At 45.4% G+C, this 18,179-nt stretch overlaps 1 protein-coding gene across 1 annotated transcript in view; it reads left to right on the top strand.

The window, feature by feature from the left end:
- The window catches only part of DDX10 (DEAD-box helicase 10), a 146,231-nt gene extending 143,792 nt beyond the window's left edge, over nucleotides 1–2,439 (top strand). Inside the window, exon 18 of the mRNA XM_032442171.2 lies at nucleotides 1,764–2,439. Within this exon, the coding sequence (XP_032298062.2) occupies nucleotides 1,764–1,953 (190 nt within the window). The 3' untranslated portion in view covers nucleotides 1,954–2,439. The remainder of the gene's footprint in view (nucleotides 1–1,763) is intronic.
- Nucleotides 2,440–18,179: the final 15,740 nt, after the last annotated feature.

The raw sequence follows: 18,179 nt of genomic DNA, 5'->3' as shown, positions 1-18,179 counted from the left end.
ATCTGCCTCAAAGCTTACAGTGAAAATCCTTGTCACTGCGCTTTTGTTGGTGGAAAAAAAATCAGAAGCTTCATAGTTACTTTTGGATGTGTTTTATTGTTTCAGTTTGACACCTTGCAAACATCTGAACTCCAAAGCGAAATGCTTTTCGGTGTTTAAAGTCTGTTTTATAACTTGTGAAATTTCTGCGTTGCTTTAATTTCTGAGCTGTTTTGAACTGGTGTCCTAGATGAAGCATTAGTCAATTAGGAATGCAAAGCAGGCTTCAGAGTTGATTCAAATGCTGGAAATAATTGGCTCTTTTGCAAACAGTCTAGGATTGCTTTTACCTAATGGAGCTTCAGCATTACTGCTTTTAAAGCAGACCACCATAATCTGTTCTGACCAAAGAGGACATAATCCCAAACGCACAGTGGCCACTTGGAAGCAGTGCTTGAGGGTCTTTTTGTATACTCTCCAGGTAGGCTTTGTACTTATGGAGCATCTTAAGCAGAGTGAGAAAACTGTCCTTGTGCCAGCAAAGGAGGAAAATAAACATCGGTAGCGAGCATTGAAAAGCCACCCCCGTGCAAATGACAGCTCAAAAATGACAGGTTGTGAAATCCTTTGGAATGCCCCGATTTCAGGAGAAGTATTCAAACGCATCGTCCTCAGCTGCTGCATTACTCTGTTTTTTCTGGTTCGGAAGGGAAAGAGCCATGTGAATGTGGGCTGGATTGTTTGTTTCAGCAGTGGGAATGGAAGGTGTTTCTCACAGATTTTGCCTCTTGTTTCTGAGTTGTGATGGTTGAGCAGGAGCTGGCATCTCCTCGGTTGGCAGCAGGTGGGACAGAGAGCAGGAGCAGCCCGCTGCATGGCCACCAGGTGCTCCTCCTCCACTGTGATAAAGTGGGGCAACCAGGGTGCACGGCAGCTGCACTCAGGGCCCAGCTCTGTCCGGAGTGCGGGGTGCAAGGAGCTGAACGTACTGTAGGGAACCTGATTAAGCGGGGCTTGGACTTAATGATCTCCAGAAGTTTCTCTCCAACCTCTGCAGTTCTGTCTTTCAGTGAAAGCTTTGTGCTTGGGCTTTCCTGTTGCTGCTGTCATTTGGCCTTGTGACAGAAGTGGCAGTTGTTAAGCATACACAGCTGTTTGGTCCAGATTGAAGGCTGCAAATGCCAATTCATTCCAATCTTAGCAAAAGCAGCGGAAGGAACAAGAATTCACCAGGGACAGGAACTGGGTTTGGGTCTGTCTCTTCCTCATGTGGCAAGGAGGTGGTTAATAGCTTCCAAGGGCTTATTCTTGAAAAAAAAATGGGAAAGGGGGGCTTGAATGAGATGGACTCAAATCAAAACTGCGTTAAGTAAGGGTAGGATTTGCCAATGAAATGACAATTCTCATATTTTTCTTGTGGTTACAGATTTATTATAGGCAATCCTGAACACATGTCAGGGTCCACTGACACATCACTAAATCAGTTTTGTCAAGTTGTCTGTCGCTGTATAAGGCGGTAAATATTGGATAAGGCTGATAGCAATATCTTGATATACTGTAATCAATTAAGATGGCAGAGCATTCAGCACCACCTCGGTCTGAGAGCAGTTCTAATTTAGGCATGCGGAGTTCATCAGCTTCTGTTGCTTTACTCTTCTGGATTGTAATTTTGTTTGCTCTTATCTTGACATAAATTTGCCTTGTTTAAAATGAATTGTTTGATTACATGATGATATTGATTACCACAGCTGTTAAAAAAAGAGTAATTGATTTTTTTTCTGTAGAGAACTTGAGGAGAAGAGTGGAAGAAAGAGAAGAAGCCACAATGACAGTATAGCAGCAGGAGAAATGCCACAGAAAAGAAAGAAGGCAAAATTCGACCAAGAGGAGGATCCCTTTATGCCGCTGGATACCGGGCTCTCTCTGGCAGAGGATGAAGCACTTGTGCTACATCTGCTCAAGAGTCACAGCTAATTATTTTCCTGCACATTTTCTGTTTTGGGACATATTGAATGTTGTTGGTAGTCTACACGAGGTGAAAATGGCATCTGGGCAAACAGCAGTGGCTGGAGATACCTGTGGTCCATGCACAACGGCCTTGCCTCACCGTAACTTGTAGATTATAGACAAGGTCTACTTTGATTTATAAGACTTTACATATGAACTTTCCAACCTAAATCCCCAGCTGTCATCTTCCCATAACATGTTTATAATTTTAAATCTCCAGATTTTGAAGCAATTCTCTTTTCTTTTTTAATTAATCCCACTTTAAATAAGAACAGGAGGCTCCTTTCTTCGCTGTGTCAGATTTGCTATTTTGGAAGATACACGTGTACTAAAATTTCTAAAGAAATACAGTTGGCAGCTCAAATCATCCTTCTTAAAAATAATGTTGTCTTATGTGTATCATGCACATGTATTTACAGTGTTTTATTAAAATTCCTGAAGATTTGGTATGGACTTCCAGTGTGCCTTTTGATTTTGTTACAAAAGCACTCATTGATAACAGCCCATTGTTGTTTCCCCTATGATTCTGTCACTTGTGTTAGGCAGTTCAGAAAACCACTTTTGGAAGCTAAATCCTTGGGTTCGAGACCCATCTGCGGGAGGGCACTGTGATACCCCAAACAGCAGAGTGTAATGCTGCCTAATGAAGTCAGTTACACAGTGCAGGTTATATGGCACACCTGAAAGATTACAGCCTTAAAGTAGGGTTTGTTTTGTTTTGTTTTGTTTTGTTTTTTAATAGATGAAACACAACAAAGGAAAAATGATTTCTCTTTGTTTTCTAGCCATGTTGAAGTTTCATCCCATCAAACTGTGGCTGTTTTTTTGCCAATTTTGTGTGTGGTTTCCCCCAACTGCTGCATCATAATGAACAACAACAGAGTATCTGCTGTTGGTTCTTTCCCATGGAAGGGAAGCAGCAGCCATTCTTGTCTTGCACCCTGACAGTACTGGCACATCATTCAGAAACACAAAACATGGTGAATGCTTCCAGACAGTGTGGAGAATGATCAGCATGGAATCTAGCAGTGAGTTAGGCAAAGGGAAGGCTGATGTCTGAGAAAATGAGGGAGAGCAGGAGAGTTCAAGGTTTGGTTTATTGGCACTGGTTTTGGCAGTGAGGAGGTATGTAAAGTGATGATCATCTGCTTCCAGCAGATGTGTCTTAGCAAAGTTTACATGGCAAGCTACAAAATGGTGAGTAAAGCTCTGGGTAGGTACAATTGCCTGAGGGCTTTCGCCTGTTGCTGCTCTTCAGTAAATCACAAAGTACTCACTGTCTCAAAAAGCGGGGTATGTCTGGTCTTCCCATCACCTACATGAAGACACATTAAAGTAAACACTCCTTTCTTCAATATCTCTTTATTCCATTTTTTTTATTACAGGCATCTGCCAGCATCAAATCAGCAAAAGCCTTTGTTCCTCTGTACTGTACCCCCTGTTATCTTTTAGCTCGATCACTCAAAACTGAAAGTACACTGCAAATTCTTGTCTCCAAATGCGGCATTTCCCATTCTGCCAGCAGGCAGGGTATCATCACAAGAATATTACAGGCAGAGCACATCTGCCATCTGCTCTTTCCTGACAGTGTGGAACAAGAAGAAATGACCGAGTTTCACAAATACTAAACATGAAAGATGGGACCTGCTTGGCATCTGAGGCGCGGCATTGTTTAGTCTGTGGTCCCACAGTGGGCCTGGAAAATACAGTGATCTGCTAATAGGATTGCTGATGAATCTGTGGATGAAGATGGATCTGTTGTGATGCTGCTGTGACTGTGCTTATGCTCCATCACGTGGACTGCTGCAGAGGTTGTGATGAACATTGACAGCAAATGTGCTGTGCTAATAGAGGTCCTGCTTCTGCACCTGAAGACAATAAGCACAGGATTGAAGTAAGGGACATCAACAGCATGCAGCTGTTTGAAGATGAGCTGCAAATAGATAGTGATATGGTGGCGTATGCGGCATATTCTGATGTGTTCATAGATCGAATGCACTTCTTAGCGGTCCATTGGCTTGCGCATCACCTGGTGTCTCTTCACTCAGATTATTACACCAAGAAGGTTGAACGTAGTCAACTGTGAGTATGTGAGCTGAACAAACACCAGATTTACTTGTCCTTAATGGAACATGCCTGTTCACTTGTACGGGTGTGAGGGAAGTATTCATTCCCAGTGACCAGTAAGAGTGAGAACAAACTACACGTAGTGGAAGGATTGCATCAGTCTTTGTGGTGTTTTCATTGTCTGCCTACATTTTTTTCAAGTGCCCTTTGCTCTTTGCTTTGGGATAATGGAGTTTTAAATGTATTTGTTATCTGATACAGAGCCGTTGTTTCTTGAATCAAATGCAGCTGTCCTTGAGGAGAGGTGTACACCTGGGGTGGAGTTCCCACAGGAGTGGAGCCCTGTGAAAGAGCAGAAGGAAGGTCCTTAAGACAGGTGCTCCATGTGATGAGTGCATCTAAGAGTGGGAAGGAGAGAACAAAAGCAGGCACTGTTTGGCATTTGACAGTGGCTTTGTGTTATCACTCCTGTGAGCTGTATCTGGTCTGAAAGGCTCCTAACCAACCCTTATTTTAGCTGTGCTTTCTGCAGCAAGTAAAAAAGCACAAAGCCCAGAAGTTAATCTCAGAAGCGCAAGGACTGGTTTGAGGGATGTTTCCCAGTGAGCTCCTTTGCATTTTTATATTAGTTTACATCTGGGTCTTACATTAATAGTGATTGATTTCCTTCTGCTGCTAGAACAATTCCACCTTGTTGATGCATAGTTAGGTATAATGCTGGTACCTTTAGCTAATTCTGAGGCAAAACGTTACATGGGTCTGTATATGTAATGGTGTACTATAGCAGGCTTTTGTTCAGTCTTAAATGTTTGGTTTGCTACATGCAAAAATAACAGAGCCATTTGTTTACTGGATAATTTATCACAAGTTGTTTGAAGCTTCTTTTGGGTGGGAACTGGAAAGTTATAGCATTGAAAAGGTGAAAGTCATGATAACGTTGAAGAGATTTCTTAATTAGTTAAATAGATTGACACTAAATGCTGGCATTGAAAGGTGTCTGGCCTACAGTATTTTCATGAGACACATAAATGTGTCATTGCAGAGATTCTGCTTTGCCACAGCACCATAGAAATTTCTGTTAGGGTTTCACTTTGGAAAGAGCTCATTGAAGCAGCACATTAAAGAGGGTGAAGAGCACAAGAAATTTAGGCTCTGACCTCAGTGATTGCAAATTAATTTCTACCGTTTTAATGGGCATTTTCCTTTAAATATGATATGAACGGAAATAAAAAGTAATTTTTGCAGCCAACTGAGTCCAACTGGAGCAGTGAGTGCTGTGTTCTGTGGCTGGGTTTATAAAGAGAGAAATGCCTGAAGCAAAACATTAAAACCAGAGAGCTATGATGGAGAACATTCAATTCAGACCATTAAAAAAAGTGCAAGATCTGAAGATACTGAAGTGACCCTGGGGGTTCCTATCATCATGGATACATGTGATAAAATCTGATATAAAACACAAGAAGAAAATGGATGTTGGCAAAGGTTGCAAATGGATCTTTTTCCTTATCGTGCTCTCTGTAGCTTGACCTGATTGCTGCTTGTTTCTTGTGAGACTGATCATGCTTTGCAGCAATGATGCTGAGCTGTGGTGTGTGCAGAAATGGCCTCCGTGGTTTGGGACTTTGCTGCTCTTCTACTGGAGGTCTGTGCTCCTGTGCTGAAATCAAGCTGGTTGCTTCTGCACTGAAACAGAAGCCTGGTGCCATATGTTGTGCAGGTTGGGTAGAGGGGTTTTAGCAGTGAAGGACAGGAGCATCTCTTGTCATTTCATTGGGACCCTGAGCAGAGCAGAGCCGAACCGTGCACCCAACGTGCTGCGAGTGGTGAGATCCAGAAGGCAGCCCAAGTGCATGGGAAATAAAGTTTCTGATCAATAGTTTCAGTAAGAAAAGGCTATTACCTTCCCTTTTTGACCATATTTTATTAGATTGCTTTGTTTTATTGCTCTCTCCTCTGGTGTTTGCAGCTCCTCCGAATTTAATCTCATCCTTTCAGATTAATTTTTATTTCTCGGAAGGATCAAGTTTTATCTTTAAAAGGTGGAACTTGATGCTAGAAGATTGCATTGTCGACATCCTTGTAAATCATAAAAATTGCTATCAAGGCTTCCATCTGCACCACGTGCACACCTTTGTAATGAAGTGCTCCCCAAACCTTAAAGGCAAATGGGCTGGGTACAGATATCAACAGAAGAGAAAGCCCGGTGTAGGAGCAAGACTCTTCCTAGGCCTGCCAGAAGGTTCTGCTGTGATTAGGGCAGTAGAGAGAGGCCGATCCCTTCCATGGATGTGTTGTGCATTGCCTGTTTTTGTCCATGTCTGGCAGGAAGACTTTTTGCTACAAAAACTGTTCATCAGATTCAGTCATGTAAAAATGATTGCTTAAATTACACGGGGCTATCAGCTGGCAGAGCTAACCTGGAGTGGAATCTCTTGGGTAGATGCTATCATTAAGTTCTGCACACCATCTGAGGTGTGTTTTGTCTATAAAACATAGATGAGTTTAATTAAAGTAAATTAATTTTACTGAGAACTATCTAAAATCCTTCAGAACTGAGAAGCGGCCGTGCTGAGGTTCCAGCTACATTAAGAGGGATGCAATGGGCATTGCTGTAATCACATATAGGATGCTAATAGAAAGGAATCACAGAATCATTAAGGTTGGAAAAGACCACTAAGATCATCCAGCCCAAACAAAAAATGTGCTGCCCTGCTTCAGTCTGATGTGCTGCCATGGCAGGACAAGGGCTGCCTGCCCCATCCTGGCTCTTTGCTGTAGCAGTTCCCTGGGGGGAAGCCTGATGTGCAGGTGACTGCCGCCATTCCTAGCGGGGTGCTGCTCAACCTGTGCTGTGGTTGTGCAGGACCAGCTCACAGTGCGAGTTCCTTATTGCCCTCTGCAGCTGTAGCTGCTGGGGCCAGCAGTCCTTGACCTGCCAAGATGTGCAAATGTCTTTTTATAAACACAAGTTCGCCAGCAAGTGCACTAGGGAGGATGAAGAGCTTGCATTTCTTAAATATATGTAAGAATCTGCTAATCTCGTTCCTTGTCTAGTGGCTAATTAGGCCCATTTACTCTTTCTGCCTCTTGTAGCTGCTGGTATATTTTTTGCAAACTGATGAGCTTCTTCAGCACCTAATTACAGCATAAACAATACCAGGCTGTTAGTGATGCAGAACTGCCTGGCTCAGAGAGCAGCTCTCCTCCAGGAACTTGCTAAATAAAGTCAAGGAAGGCTAAAAACTCCTCATTAAGGTCTTTTTTTTTTCCCCCAATCTGAATGAATTCTTCTAAATATCCAGGGTTTTTGTTTCCAACCTGCCCCGCACAGCCCACAGATGGACACAGGGACGTCAGTCTGCAACTGGATCATATCCTCTGTGTTTGTTTGACAGCTGCGTTCCGCTGATGTGGATTCTGAGGCTGTTTCATAGGAGCTCACTGCGTTTGCTGCTCACACAATTATTTTGAATGCTCATGGTGTGTCACTCTTGGTGATAATACGAGGTCTCAGACACTTAACGATTCCCACTCGCACTTCTTATGGGTGATACTCAGCACCCCATCTAACTGTCCTCCTCTGTACTGTACATATTTCTCATTATCCCATGTGCTGCTGCCTGTCTGCACCACCACTGAAATTTCTCCCTGCCAACCGAACCGTAAAGCACCGAGAGGGACAGTTTTCTCCACTAAGTGAAAATATGAGCTTGTCTGTTTAGCTCCGCAGTGATCCTACCATCCATCCTGTGCTCAGTTAATGCGTGTGACTGCAGCAGCCTCCGCCTCCCCAGGAGCTGGTGATGCCACACGATCTTCTGATGGCTTTTTTATTAGGGAAATCTGAAGCTCAATAGCTGCCGCTCTGTGGTAACCACCTAAAACCAGAGCCCTCACGGGCCACATGCAATGCCGTGCTGGGTATCCTCTGGACATGGTGGACATCCCAGCGTTGTTTGGAAGGCCGCGTGCTGCCTGTGTGAGCGGTGGCTGTGTGAGCACCAGGCCCTCAGCCCAGCACTGACACAATGGCAGCTTGTCTTCCTGTGCTTCAGGGAAGTAATGGGTGTCACACCTGTGCTGCACCAGAAAATTGAATGCTTAACATATGGGGCGTTCTGCATTTTTATCTCTCTTTCTATTCTTACAAAGAGTAATCCATCTTCTAAGCTACATTCTGTGTAAGTGATGCCTCTCTGTTTAATATGTAGCTCTGAGCGGTGTGCAAATGGAGCCAGGCTGCATGATGGCTGCTGGACGCAAACCCCTGTGCTGTGCAGATCAATCCTTGAGGAGCTGTGTGTGCTGAGGTCAGGCTGTTTGCTGCAGTGCTTCAGCATTTCCTGTAGCATTGCAAGAATTCAGCAATAATCAGCCACCGACTAAACAGAAACTTGCAAATTAGCAGGGCAGACATTGATCTTTCATCAATGATTGGTGGCCTCACGAAGGCACTTTGAGTTGGGTGGAGAAATGATTTGCAAAGGAGAGCAAGTGCAGTTGTGAAGATGACCAGTTAGTTCACCTGCCCATGCCTTTTGTTTAGAAGCAGTTTCCATATCTGCTGCTCCTTCAGCTTCTCGCAGTTTGATACATGTGCAGACCAACTGCAGGAGTCAAGAAAGGGTTATAATTCAGTGCAGTGTTTAAAAAAGGATATATTTACAGGTAAGGAGAGAAAACAGAAAGTTTCTTAATCTATGAAGCAGGTTTGATCACAGTCTGAACATTCCCAAGGCAGGATCTGGCTCTGGAGCTCATGTAGGCAATAGCAGCAGCGGCATGCAGTGGTATCAGGTGTACACCTGAGCTCACCACATTCATTCTGCATTTCCTCCTGAAGCAAACAACAGGTTTGGAGTTCAGGGGCGGTAAGAAAAGGGTGGAGAAACACATGGAATGAGACAAGGGACTGATTTTGCTTCCACAAAATCTGAGCTTGGACATGAAAAGCATCCTAATCTCTGTGCTGGTGGTGATGTTATTATTAAGAATGGGAGGGGCTCCAGCAAGAAGATGTGGATCCTGACGGGTGTGTTTGGGCCCATCCATTCAGGAGATGTGTGCAGGTGGCCACTCGCCATGTCCCTGAGGAGATTGCCAGCCCTGCTGCTGAGCAGCTCGGCAGGATGCTTCCAAACCGAGCCATTCTATGGCTCTAAGACCCTGTTTGCCTGGTCCAGGAGAACCTGAACACAGATCTGGAGTATTCAGTGCAGGAGATGAAGGAGATGGAAATCAGGACACCTCGGCACCCCCTGGGAGCAGGGGGCGGCGGGACCAGGGGGTCCTGCAGCATTCACAGTAGTGCCGCTGCCACTCACGTGTCACTTCTCTGCAGTGAGAAGTTCCAGCACTGACCAACTATGCAGTTGTGGCAAAATACTGCTTGGCCGTATACAGTCGGTTTTGTGTGGATTAGGGTATTCTTCAGGACTGATAACATGTATTTAATGATTGGTCCCATTAAAATGGCCATATTGATTCATTTGCCAGGAAAATAAATGGTGGCTATCTGATACCATACGGTCATATTGATCTTGTAGGAGATGATGGGACGAAGGCTTTCATCATTGGACAGCACGTTAACACCTTAATTGCTATATTCCGAACCCTAATTAGAGGCCAGCTGGGTTCCTTGTGGGAATACTGTTTATTTTTGATGTTGACAAAGCTCTCTGAAGCACAAGTCATACGCTGTGATTTAACAGTGATTAAAACTTGGCTACCGGCTCGGCAACTTGAGGGAGCTGCCAGCAGCTGAGGCCGGCAGTGAGGCCTTGGATGTGTGTAATTACTTTGTGCTCTGCCACAGACACGTCTCCACCGCTCTGTCAGTCAGTGAAATACCCAGAGAGTTGTTTTAGCACTTTAATTATCCGCTGTCAATCTCCCTCTAACCAGCGTGGATGTGTGTGCTGTGAGAGCGCTATCTAAAAGCTCTTTGCAGAAGAGGACATTGAGGTCCCAGCCAAGCTCTGCCCTCTGTGCTGCAGTTCAACTGCCTCAACCCGACCCATCTCCCCAACACAGCCAGCTCTCTCCATGGCTCACGTGTCCCACCTCCATGCATGCTCTTCCCGCTGCATTTCATCTGATGGATCCCACAGCTAATTTTGTGCTGCAGCTGAAGACGTTTCTGTGGAGCTCTTTCCAGATTTTTCTGGCAGGGCATTCCCTGCATTGTTGGATGGCTAAAGGGGCAGTGGCCGTGCTGATGCTGTTAGAGGCCGCTTGGGCTTTGCTCCCCTCATCCCTTCCCCCTTCCTTCTGGATCGCTTCCGCAGAAGCTGCTCCAGCCTCTCACCCAGAGCGAACCATTTTCTTTTTATTACTATTGAAGGCTGTGACCGTTTTTCAATTTTCTTTCATTTGCAGCAGGTACGAGCTCTATCTGCTTCTCTGTAATTGATTCCTGTTCTCATTTCTCTCCCACTGCCTTCAGAGCGGCTCTGCAGAGCTCTGTCAATGTCTGCAGCTGCTGGAGCTCTGCCTTTGCAGCAGCTGCCCCTGCCCGGCCGCTGCATCTGCACCAGGCATCTGCTCCTGGTGGCCTTTCTGTATGTGCTTTCCCAGTGCCGTGCCCTGCACCTGTGTGACTTCAGCTTCAGGAGCTGCAAATGGTGGGGCTGGTCTTGAACAGCCTGACAGGCTGGTGGGTGTCTCTGGCGTGGGGTGGGTTAGTGGGCATGGTGGTGATGGGCTGGCGGTGGGACTAGATGATCTTAGTGGTCTTTTCCAGCCGTAATGATTCTATGACTCTTGGTTTACAACCTGCAACAGGTAGCTGCAGTCCCTCAGCATGACCTTCTTTAGCTCTCTACTCACTTCTTTTTGGTGTTGCTTCTGGTGTAGACACCTTGACTTGGTCAAACCAAGGTTGTGTCTCCAGGACCTCATGTCAGATAGGGATCAAAACGCAGCATCATCCTCAGGTGACGTCCCTGACTGCCAGTGTCAGTCCCTGCTATGGCAGGCAGCTGCAGCATCTGCTCTGGATGAAGCCTCCTGTGAATGCATAGTTGCCCACAGGGTCAGGTACACGTGCCTACAAACAAGCTTTGCACAGGCAGCTTCTGTGTATAGAGAATGCCTGAAAAGTCTGCTTGTAAAGAACAACGGGCAGCAGGCAATGCCTGAATGAATGCTTTGATGCTGACAGGCTCACTGGTGTGATTGAAAACTCTCAGAAGTGGCCAGCCCAGGAGCAGCCGTAGGCTTCATGCATCAGGTAATAAAATATCCTTGAACTGAAATGGCTGTTAGAAACCTCAAAAAAGAGCCAGATTCAAATTGCTCACCTCTCTACAGGTATCATCATACATTTTGCAGTAACTATTCTTCGTAAAGCTTTAATGCCAGCTGCATTTCTGTGCACACCATGGGTGGTGGCTGGGTGCCCTGGGCTGCACTGGATGGTAAATGGTCTTCACTGGCTGGTTGATGGGCTACAATAGCTGGATGATGGTCTGAATGAGAGTGCTACTCATGGCTTCCTCTTGGGACAGCAGCTGTGCAGGAGACATGGCCTTGGGGGAGGGCAGCAGGTAGAACCTCAGCGTCTGGCCTGGTCTAACAATGGGGTTGGTCTCGCTTCCCCCTCAGATGAGTACTTGACCTTCCTGTTCCTTATTGAGGGTTAATTGGCACCTCAGGGCATTTTTGAGGTGTTTGCCCATTGCCCATTGCTCTGGAGAACATCTAAGTGGCTTTGCAGGGCTGGCTGCTGCCATCTGCTTCAGCACACCAAGGGACAGCTCTTGGAGCCCACAGAGCATCTACTGGCTGCAGAAAGTTGTCACTGCTTTGGTAGGTGGCTTCTTTGCTCTTCAGACCTTTGAGAGTCTCACCACCATCCTGGGAACTTGGCAGCTGGCTGTGCTGGCTCACGGTGGAGGTTAAAATACTTTCGGCCACAAGAAACTTATCTACTCAGCGCTGTTTCTTTTGGACGTCTCTTTGGGATGACTTCAGGCTCTGGAGAAAGAAAGGCATCTTGTATTTTGTAAGTATGCAAAAGGATGTCTGAAAGATGACAGAACTGGTGTTCCTGGCAGGAATTTGTCAGGTATTTGGAAGCAGTAACACAGCTCTATAATGCTGCATGCCATACAAAAGCAGTCGTGTAATTATCATATTTGTTGTGTTCTGTTTTGCTTTGTTTGCTTCCTCCCACTGATTATTTTCACGTACACATAACAGAGTTTGGCAGTAACTTCTTTTTGGCTTACTGCAATGGCATGCCCCAATAGTAACCACCAAGTGTTGGAGTTGATGATAGGGTGTAGGTTCTTTTTGAATAACAGATACTATGGCTACTTAATGAGCAGCAATGCATTAATTAAAATGTTTCAAAAACCACAAGAACTTGGATATAGTTCAGAGGAAGAGAAGACCTGACATCCAACAGCTAAGGCAATTCAGTTCTAATTTGGATTTTAAAATACTTTGAGCATTTATAATGACGTGTTTGAATAATAGTTATGTATTCCTAAGAAAATCCATTTTCTTGCCCAGGGTATAAATGTCCAATGTGAAAGCTCAGAGGTGGAATACGGATTCTCTTGGTCCAAGTGTCTCAGCCTCAGTGTTGTATAACTCACACTGCGCTCCTGGCGCGGTGGCACAGAAACCGCTCCTCATACATAGCTTTACATAACTGCTGTATATAACCTGCTATAGCTTAACTGCATCCATTTAAAAAAGCAATGACTGCTTATTCCCAAGTGTGGTCCCTGATCAAAGTTGGAGTCTCCATTTTGGGTGTTAAATATTTATTCAAAGCACAGATCACACATTTCTGGTGCTGCTCAGGGAATTCATGATAAAGCACAGTTCCACAGTGAAAACCAAAATGTCTCCTACCTCCTCCTATTCCCCTTTCTCTTCTTGCATCCATGATGCTGAGTCAGTAAGAGGGATCACAACAGGGCCAGCCAAGCAGGTGGGCAGTACCATCAGCCCTCAGGTTCAGTTACCAAGTAATGTTCATCAAAAATAATTTGCTTATCTTGTTCCTAATGACACTGAGCACTCTTTTTATTTAATCCAGGAGCATATCTATGTGTTGTTGAACTAAAAGGATGTCTTAAGCTTTAGACCATCTTATTTAGAAGAAAACTTGAAATATTTAACCACCTCACAGTGCCTTGTTAGGCCGAGGTCTCAGGTTTGTCAGAATTGGGGTATGAGTCTTGCTCTGTTCCTGCTGAAATTAATGCCAGCTCTCTGACTCTGAAGATAAAAACCTGAATTAGTCTATAGGAGCAATTCATCATCATAGGAGAGGAGCATCATCCTACTTCTTATGTATCAAAGTTTAGGACAGAAAGTCGTTGACCTTCTCCAGGAGGAGAATTGGGGCACACGGAGATTCTGATCGCAGTCACGTTGGTGGAAAGTGAGAGAAAATCTCCTGAGATGACAGCAAGCAGTAAGCAACCTGAGAACGGAGCCCATAATCTCTTTGTCCCTGTGCTGTACATGTTTTCTCTGTAGCCTGATTTGAGAACAAAATCGTAATGTGTTTGAGAAAACCAAAAGTGGCCGCTGTAGTTAATTTATTTTGGGGACGCATGTGCTGAGGAGCTGGAGGAGGATGTTATCTCTGTCCTTGCACAAGGAGACAGATAACATTGTGTTGTATACAAGAGCAGAATTGAGGCACAGAGGTAGGAGAGGGATGGCTCTCTTGCTTCCTACACAGCACATCATAGGGTATCTTCCAGAGCAGGACTGAGATGGAGGGAGCAGTGGGATCTGAAGGTGACAGGTACTTTCATTAGCGCATTCCCACTGTGCCCACTTGCAGCATTACCCACTGCCCAGCATTTTCAGGGCAGAGCTCCCATGATGAGGCAGCCATCCTGGTTATTGAAGGCAGGGCAAATTTCTGTGCTGAAATTATTTCCCTGCTCAGAATCACCTTCACTCCCCCCTCCACTCTCTTAGAGGATCACTTTTGTGCTGTAGTTTCTTTGAGGTTACTCAGCCTTTCCTCATACAGGAGATGCTTCAGGCCCTTATATCTTTCTGGACCTCCTCAGGACTCCTTCTAGGAGATCCCTGTTTTTTTTCAACTGGGGAGCACAGAACTAAACACAGTAGTCTAAATGTGGCCTTGCCAGGGCAGAGTAGAGAGGGAGGATCACCTTCCTTGACCTTCTGGCCGCGCTCTTTTTAATGCCCCCCAGGAAACCACTGTCCTTCTTGGCCACCAGGGCACACTGCTGGCTCGTGGCTACTTGTCCATTTCATTTTATAGATGATTTTAGGCACATAAGAGATTACTTTCTTTGGGTTTTGGGCACACTGGTGCTCACATTTATAGAGAATTGCTATGAGAGTGGAAGTGTGTTCTGTTCTGGTGAGCCTGGCTCTCCATGTCAGTGGGATGTGGATTTTGGCTGCAGTTTCCAGGTGCTGCTGTGGTAAGTATCCCTCTTTGTCCTTCAGATCCCAAAACACACTCTAATTTTTCAATATAAGCGCCAAAAGAGATGGCAATGCTTACTCTTATTCTTACATTGAGGTCTGACCTCTTCATCCCTTCATTGAACTGGATTTACAACACCCCAAGGATTGCACATGTGGAAGGGGTGACAGCTGTTTGACAAAGGCCCAGCAATTAAATCCCCTACATTGCACCCTCTGTTCAGATAAAACAACATTTGCCTGCCTGGAAGCATAAAACAGCAAACTGTATAATTACACAGTTAATTGTAGCTAATGACCAGAGAAATTGATAATGCATGTTAGCATAGAGTTAGCTTTCTCGCTTATTTTGCTCCTGATGAGAAGTTTGAAAAAGTACTTTCCCCCAGTCTGTGGTCCCATATTTGCCCTTAACCCGTTGGATAGCACATCACATCATACAAAAAGAGCAGTAGATTGTGATCAGGAATGCTGTGTTTTACGTTCCAATAGAAAATAACCCTGCAAAACCCCTTTTGCTCTTGCTTGTGTTTGCTGTCAGGAGAGGAGAATGTCTCACAACCTGCTCTCCCTCCTCCCCGCCTCAGTTATTTCAGAACACCTTGGTGCTAGGAAGGCAAAGCACTAATCCCATCATTTAAACCAGGAGCACGTGGGCTCCAGGAAAGGAACTGCTTCAAAATACACCCTTTGTATGTTCAAAATATCCAACAGAGGAGGATGACAAAATTTCCACTTATTAAGAACAGGCTGAAAAATAGAGCTGCAGAATTATTTTAAGTCTGTCTTACTGCAGTGCCTCTTTATCTATGAGATGCAACATGAATATGGCTTGTCAGCTCGCTTTAGCTCTGCAGTGAATCTTTTTTTTTGTCATTTTGAGGCCTGTAAATAATGAAGATTATCTATTAGCAAAGTACCAAAGGTCCTTTTAACCCACTTCATAAAGGAGTCCTGCAGGCTACCGCTGGGGAAGAGCCTGAGCTGCAGTGTCTCATTTGAGCACTAATGCGATCGAATTAGGCGCTATGAGATGTGAATCCCAAGTTCAGTCTCACCGCCGGCAGGAATCAGACAACTAAAGAATCCTCCTGATGAGGCAGTTAGGCAAGAAGCGGTGCCTCAGAATAGCCTTTCTGCTCAGCAACTCCTGGGAATTTAGGGGCCCTTTGAAGACCATGCCGAGTTCCCTTTAACTTTAATACACCTCCATTGCATTGTGGCCCTAGCTTGTGGTTTGATGCAGTCAGCCTGCAGGACTCCAGTTCTCTGGTGCTGCAGGGAGGCTGCCTGGTTCATCGGATATGTACTGAGAGGAGATGGTGCCCAGCTTTGCACTGGGGGCTTTGCTGAACACACACGTGATGCCATTTGGTCTGGCAATAAAACCAGACAGCCCCTGGGGAAGGGCAGCATGCTGACAGTGAGAAAAGTACATGCACAAAGTGCTTTGCAAAGGAGCTCCCCATCTTGCTTGTCTCTCCATCCCTCTTTGTTACAATAAGTTGTTTGCCCTGTTCTGAATATGGAATTAATTGCTCTTTCTTGCATTGCATCCTGAACATCTTTGGCTGGGTCTTGTTTCTGTGACAGCACATAGTGCTCTTTGGACAGGGCTGTGCAGCACGGTTTTGTGGCAGAGCCTTGGGCAGGATCAATGGAGGCCTTGTGCCTGGACATGGTCAGTTCTTTTGTTCAGAGTGAGTTCCGTCTTGCTCAGTTTTCTGGCCTGGCCAGTAGTGCATTCCAGGAAGATCTAGAGAACATATGTAACTCTCAAGCAAGGCCCAAAGTAGGCTTAGCTGTAGACACTTGACTGCAGCTTGAACTGAAGAGAAGACAAAGCTCAGGAGATGAACTGGTAGTGGCCTTCTTGTCCTTAAACGGATCTTACAAGCAGGAGGGAAAACAACATTTTACACAGGTAGATAGTGATGGGACAAGGGGAAATGGCTTTAAAGTAAGGAAAGGAGAATTAGATTAGATGTTGGGGAACTTTTTTACTGAATGTATGGTGAGGTTCTGGCACAGCTGCCCAGAGAGTTGTGGGTGAGTCATCCCTGGAGGCGTTCAATGCCAGGTTGGATGGGGCCCTGGGCAGCCTCAGCTGGGGAGACAACCTGCCCATGGCAGGGGGTTGGAACTGGAAGGGCTTTAAAATCATCTCTAACCCAAACCATTCTGTGACCGTGTGATTCTATGAACAGACAAAATAAATGGGATGAAGAGACACCAGAGGCCACAAATGGAGGCAACAAATGGATGGAGTCTGCAGTCAACTCAGTGGGAGATAACAAACTTCAGATTCATCCAGTGAGTTCAGTCTCCAGTGACATTTTCTCTTTAAACCACAAGGCTCCCATAGGTGTTCATCTGCTGGTCTGGAGTTTTCCCTCTGGATCCTTAAAAATCCCCATGTAGTGTAGAAATACAATCATAGTTCTCATGCTGTATACACAGATCATTGCTTCATTTTTATGAATGCAAACATCCATGGTTTCAGTATGTGTTCTAGCAACTATCTTAGTTTGTCACTATGAAGAATGTTGCTTGTCCTTAGTGATAAGCATTGATTCTAATCTGCACATGTGAAGGGGGTGAGAGCAGTATGCACTGTGGAGGGAAGACAAAAGAGTGCATGCCCTAATGATGAGCAGTAGGTACGGCTCTGTGGTTTTGTTACTTATTATTAACTTCTATAGGCTTCAGTTCACGGGTGATGCAGAAGCCAGAGGCTGCTAAGAAGGTAACTGAGATTAAGATCTTCCCTCCTTTTTGAGTCTAGCAATGTCACCTCTTGTTATCGCGGTAGATGTACTGATGTGCTTGTAAAAGATGCTTTGGCTGAAGAATCAGCCTTCTGAGTCTCAGCATCAACCATAAAGTCCTACGGTGTATGTTCCTGGTTAGTCTCAGGGGCTTTCTGGTCCCTGCTTATCAAGCAGTGGATGCGCTGCAGGCTGCAGCACACCTCGGGGCACCTCGTGGGCTGGTGAGACCTGTCTGCACTGCCCAGCTGCATGGGCCCAATTAGTCCTTGTGAGCTGAGTGACAAAGATAGTGTTTCATTCCTCCAGCATTTTGATGGGAGACAGAAGCTGATGAAAACCTTGGTTGCAAGTGCTGACTGGCCTTGGGCTATGCAACTAGCAAAGCACCATTGGCAGCTGTGCTGATTAACAGGAGAAAAACAATTTGTTAAGACGACTGGGCAGGAGGAGGGAGAAGGGGAGAGAATGCACAGTGTTCAACATTGTGCAGAAGCTGCAGACTGAGGGCAGGGACGCCATTGCACTGAGCTGTGCTGACATAGAGCTGCATGTTGACAGGGCAGAGCTACATCCTGTGCCCTACTCCTTATGGCTGACTTCTGTCCACTGCATCTTGGCTTAGCCCTGCTAAGGGATTTGGTCTCTGTAAGGTGTGTTGTTGCAGAGGAGGATGTGAGCACCTAAGGACAAACAGAAGGCTGCAATAGTTCGTAACAGTCACTGCAGATAGGGATGTAGTTTAAATAGTTTCCTTCTCTGGAGCTTAGATCTTCTTAGAAGGAAGGGGGCACCTCAGCAGGCTGGATTAACACCTGGCAGCTCTCCCTGAGGGTTGGTACTGTCAAATAAAAGGGAGTAGAGGTCAGGCCTTTATTGTACAATCCAGTAGTTATGATGAGAGAGATGCTCTCTCTGATATGC

Source organism: Coturnix japonica, chromosome 1, assembly GCF_054131305.1.
Source record: "Coturnix japonica strain WE chromosome 1, WE-NBRP24, whole genome shotgun sequence".
Classification (NCBI taxonomy): domain Eukaryota; kingdom Metazoa; phylum Chordata; class Aves; order Galliformes; family Phasianidae; genus Coturnix; species Coturnix japonica.
Note: the sequence above shows the minus strand (reverse complement) of the source record. Positions and strands in the feature narration are given on the sequence as shown.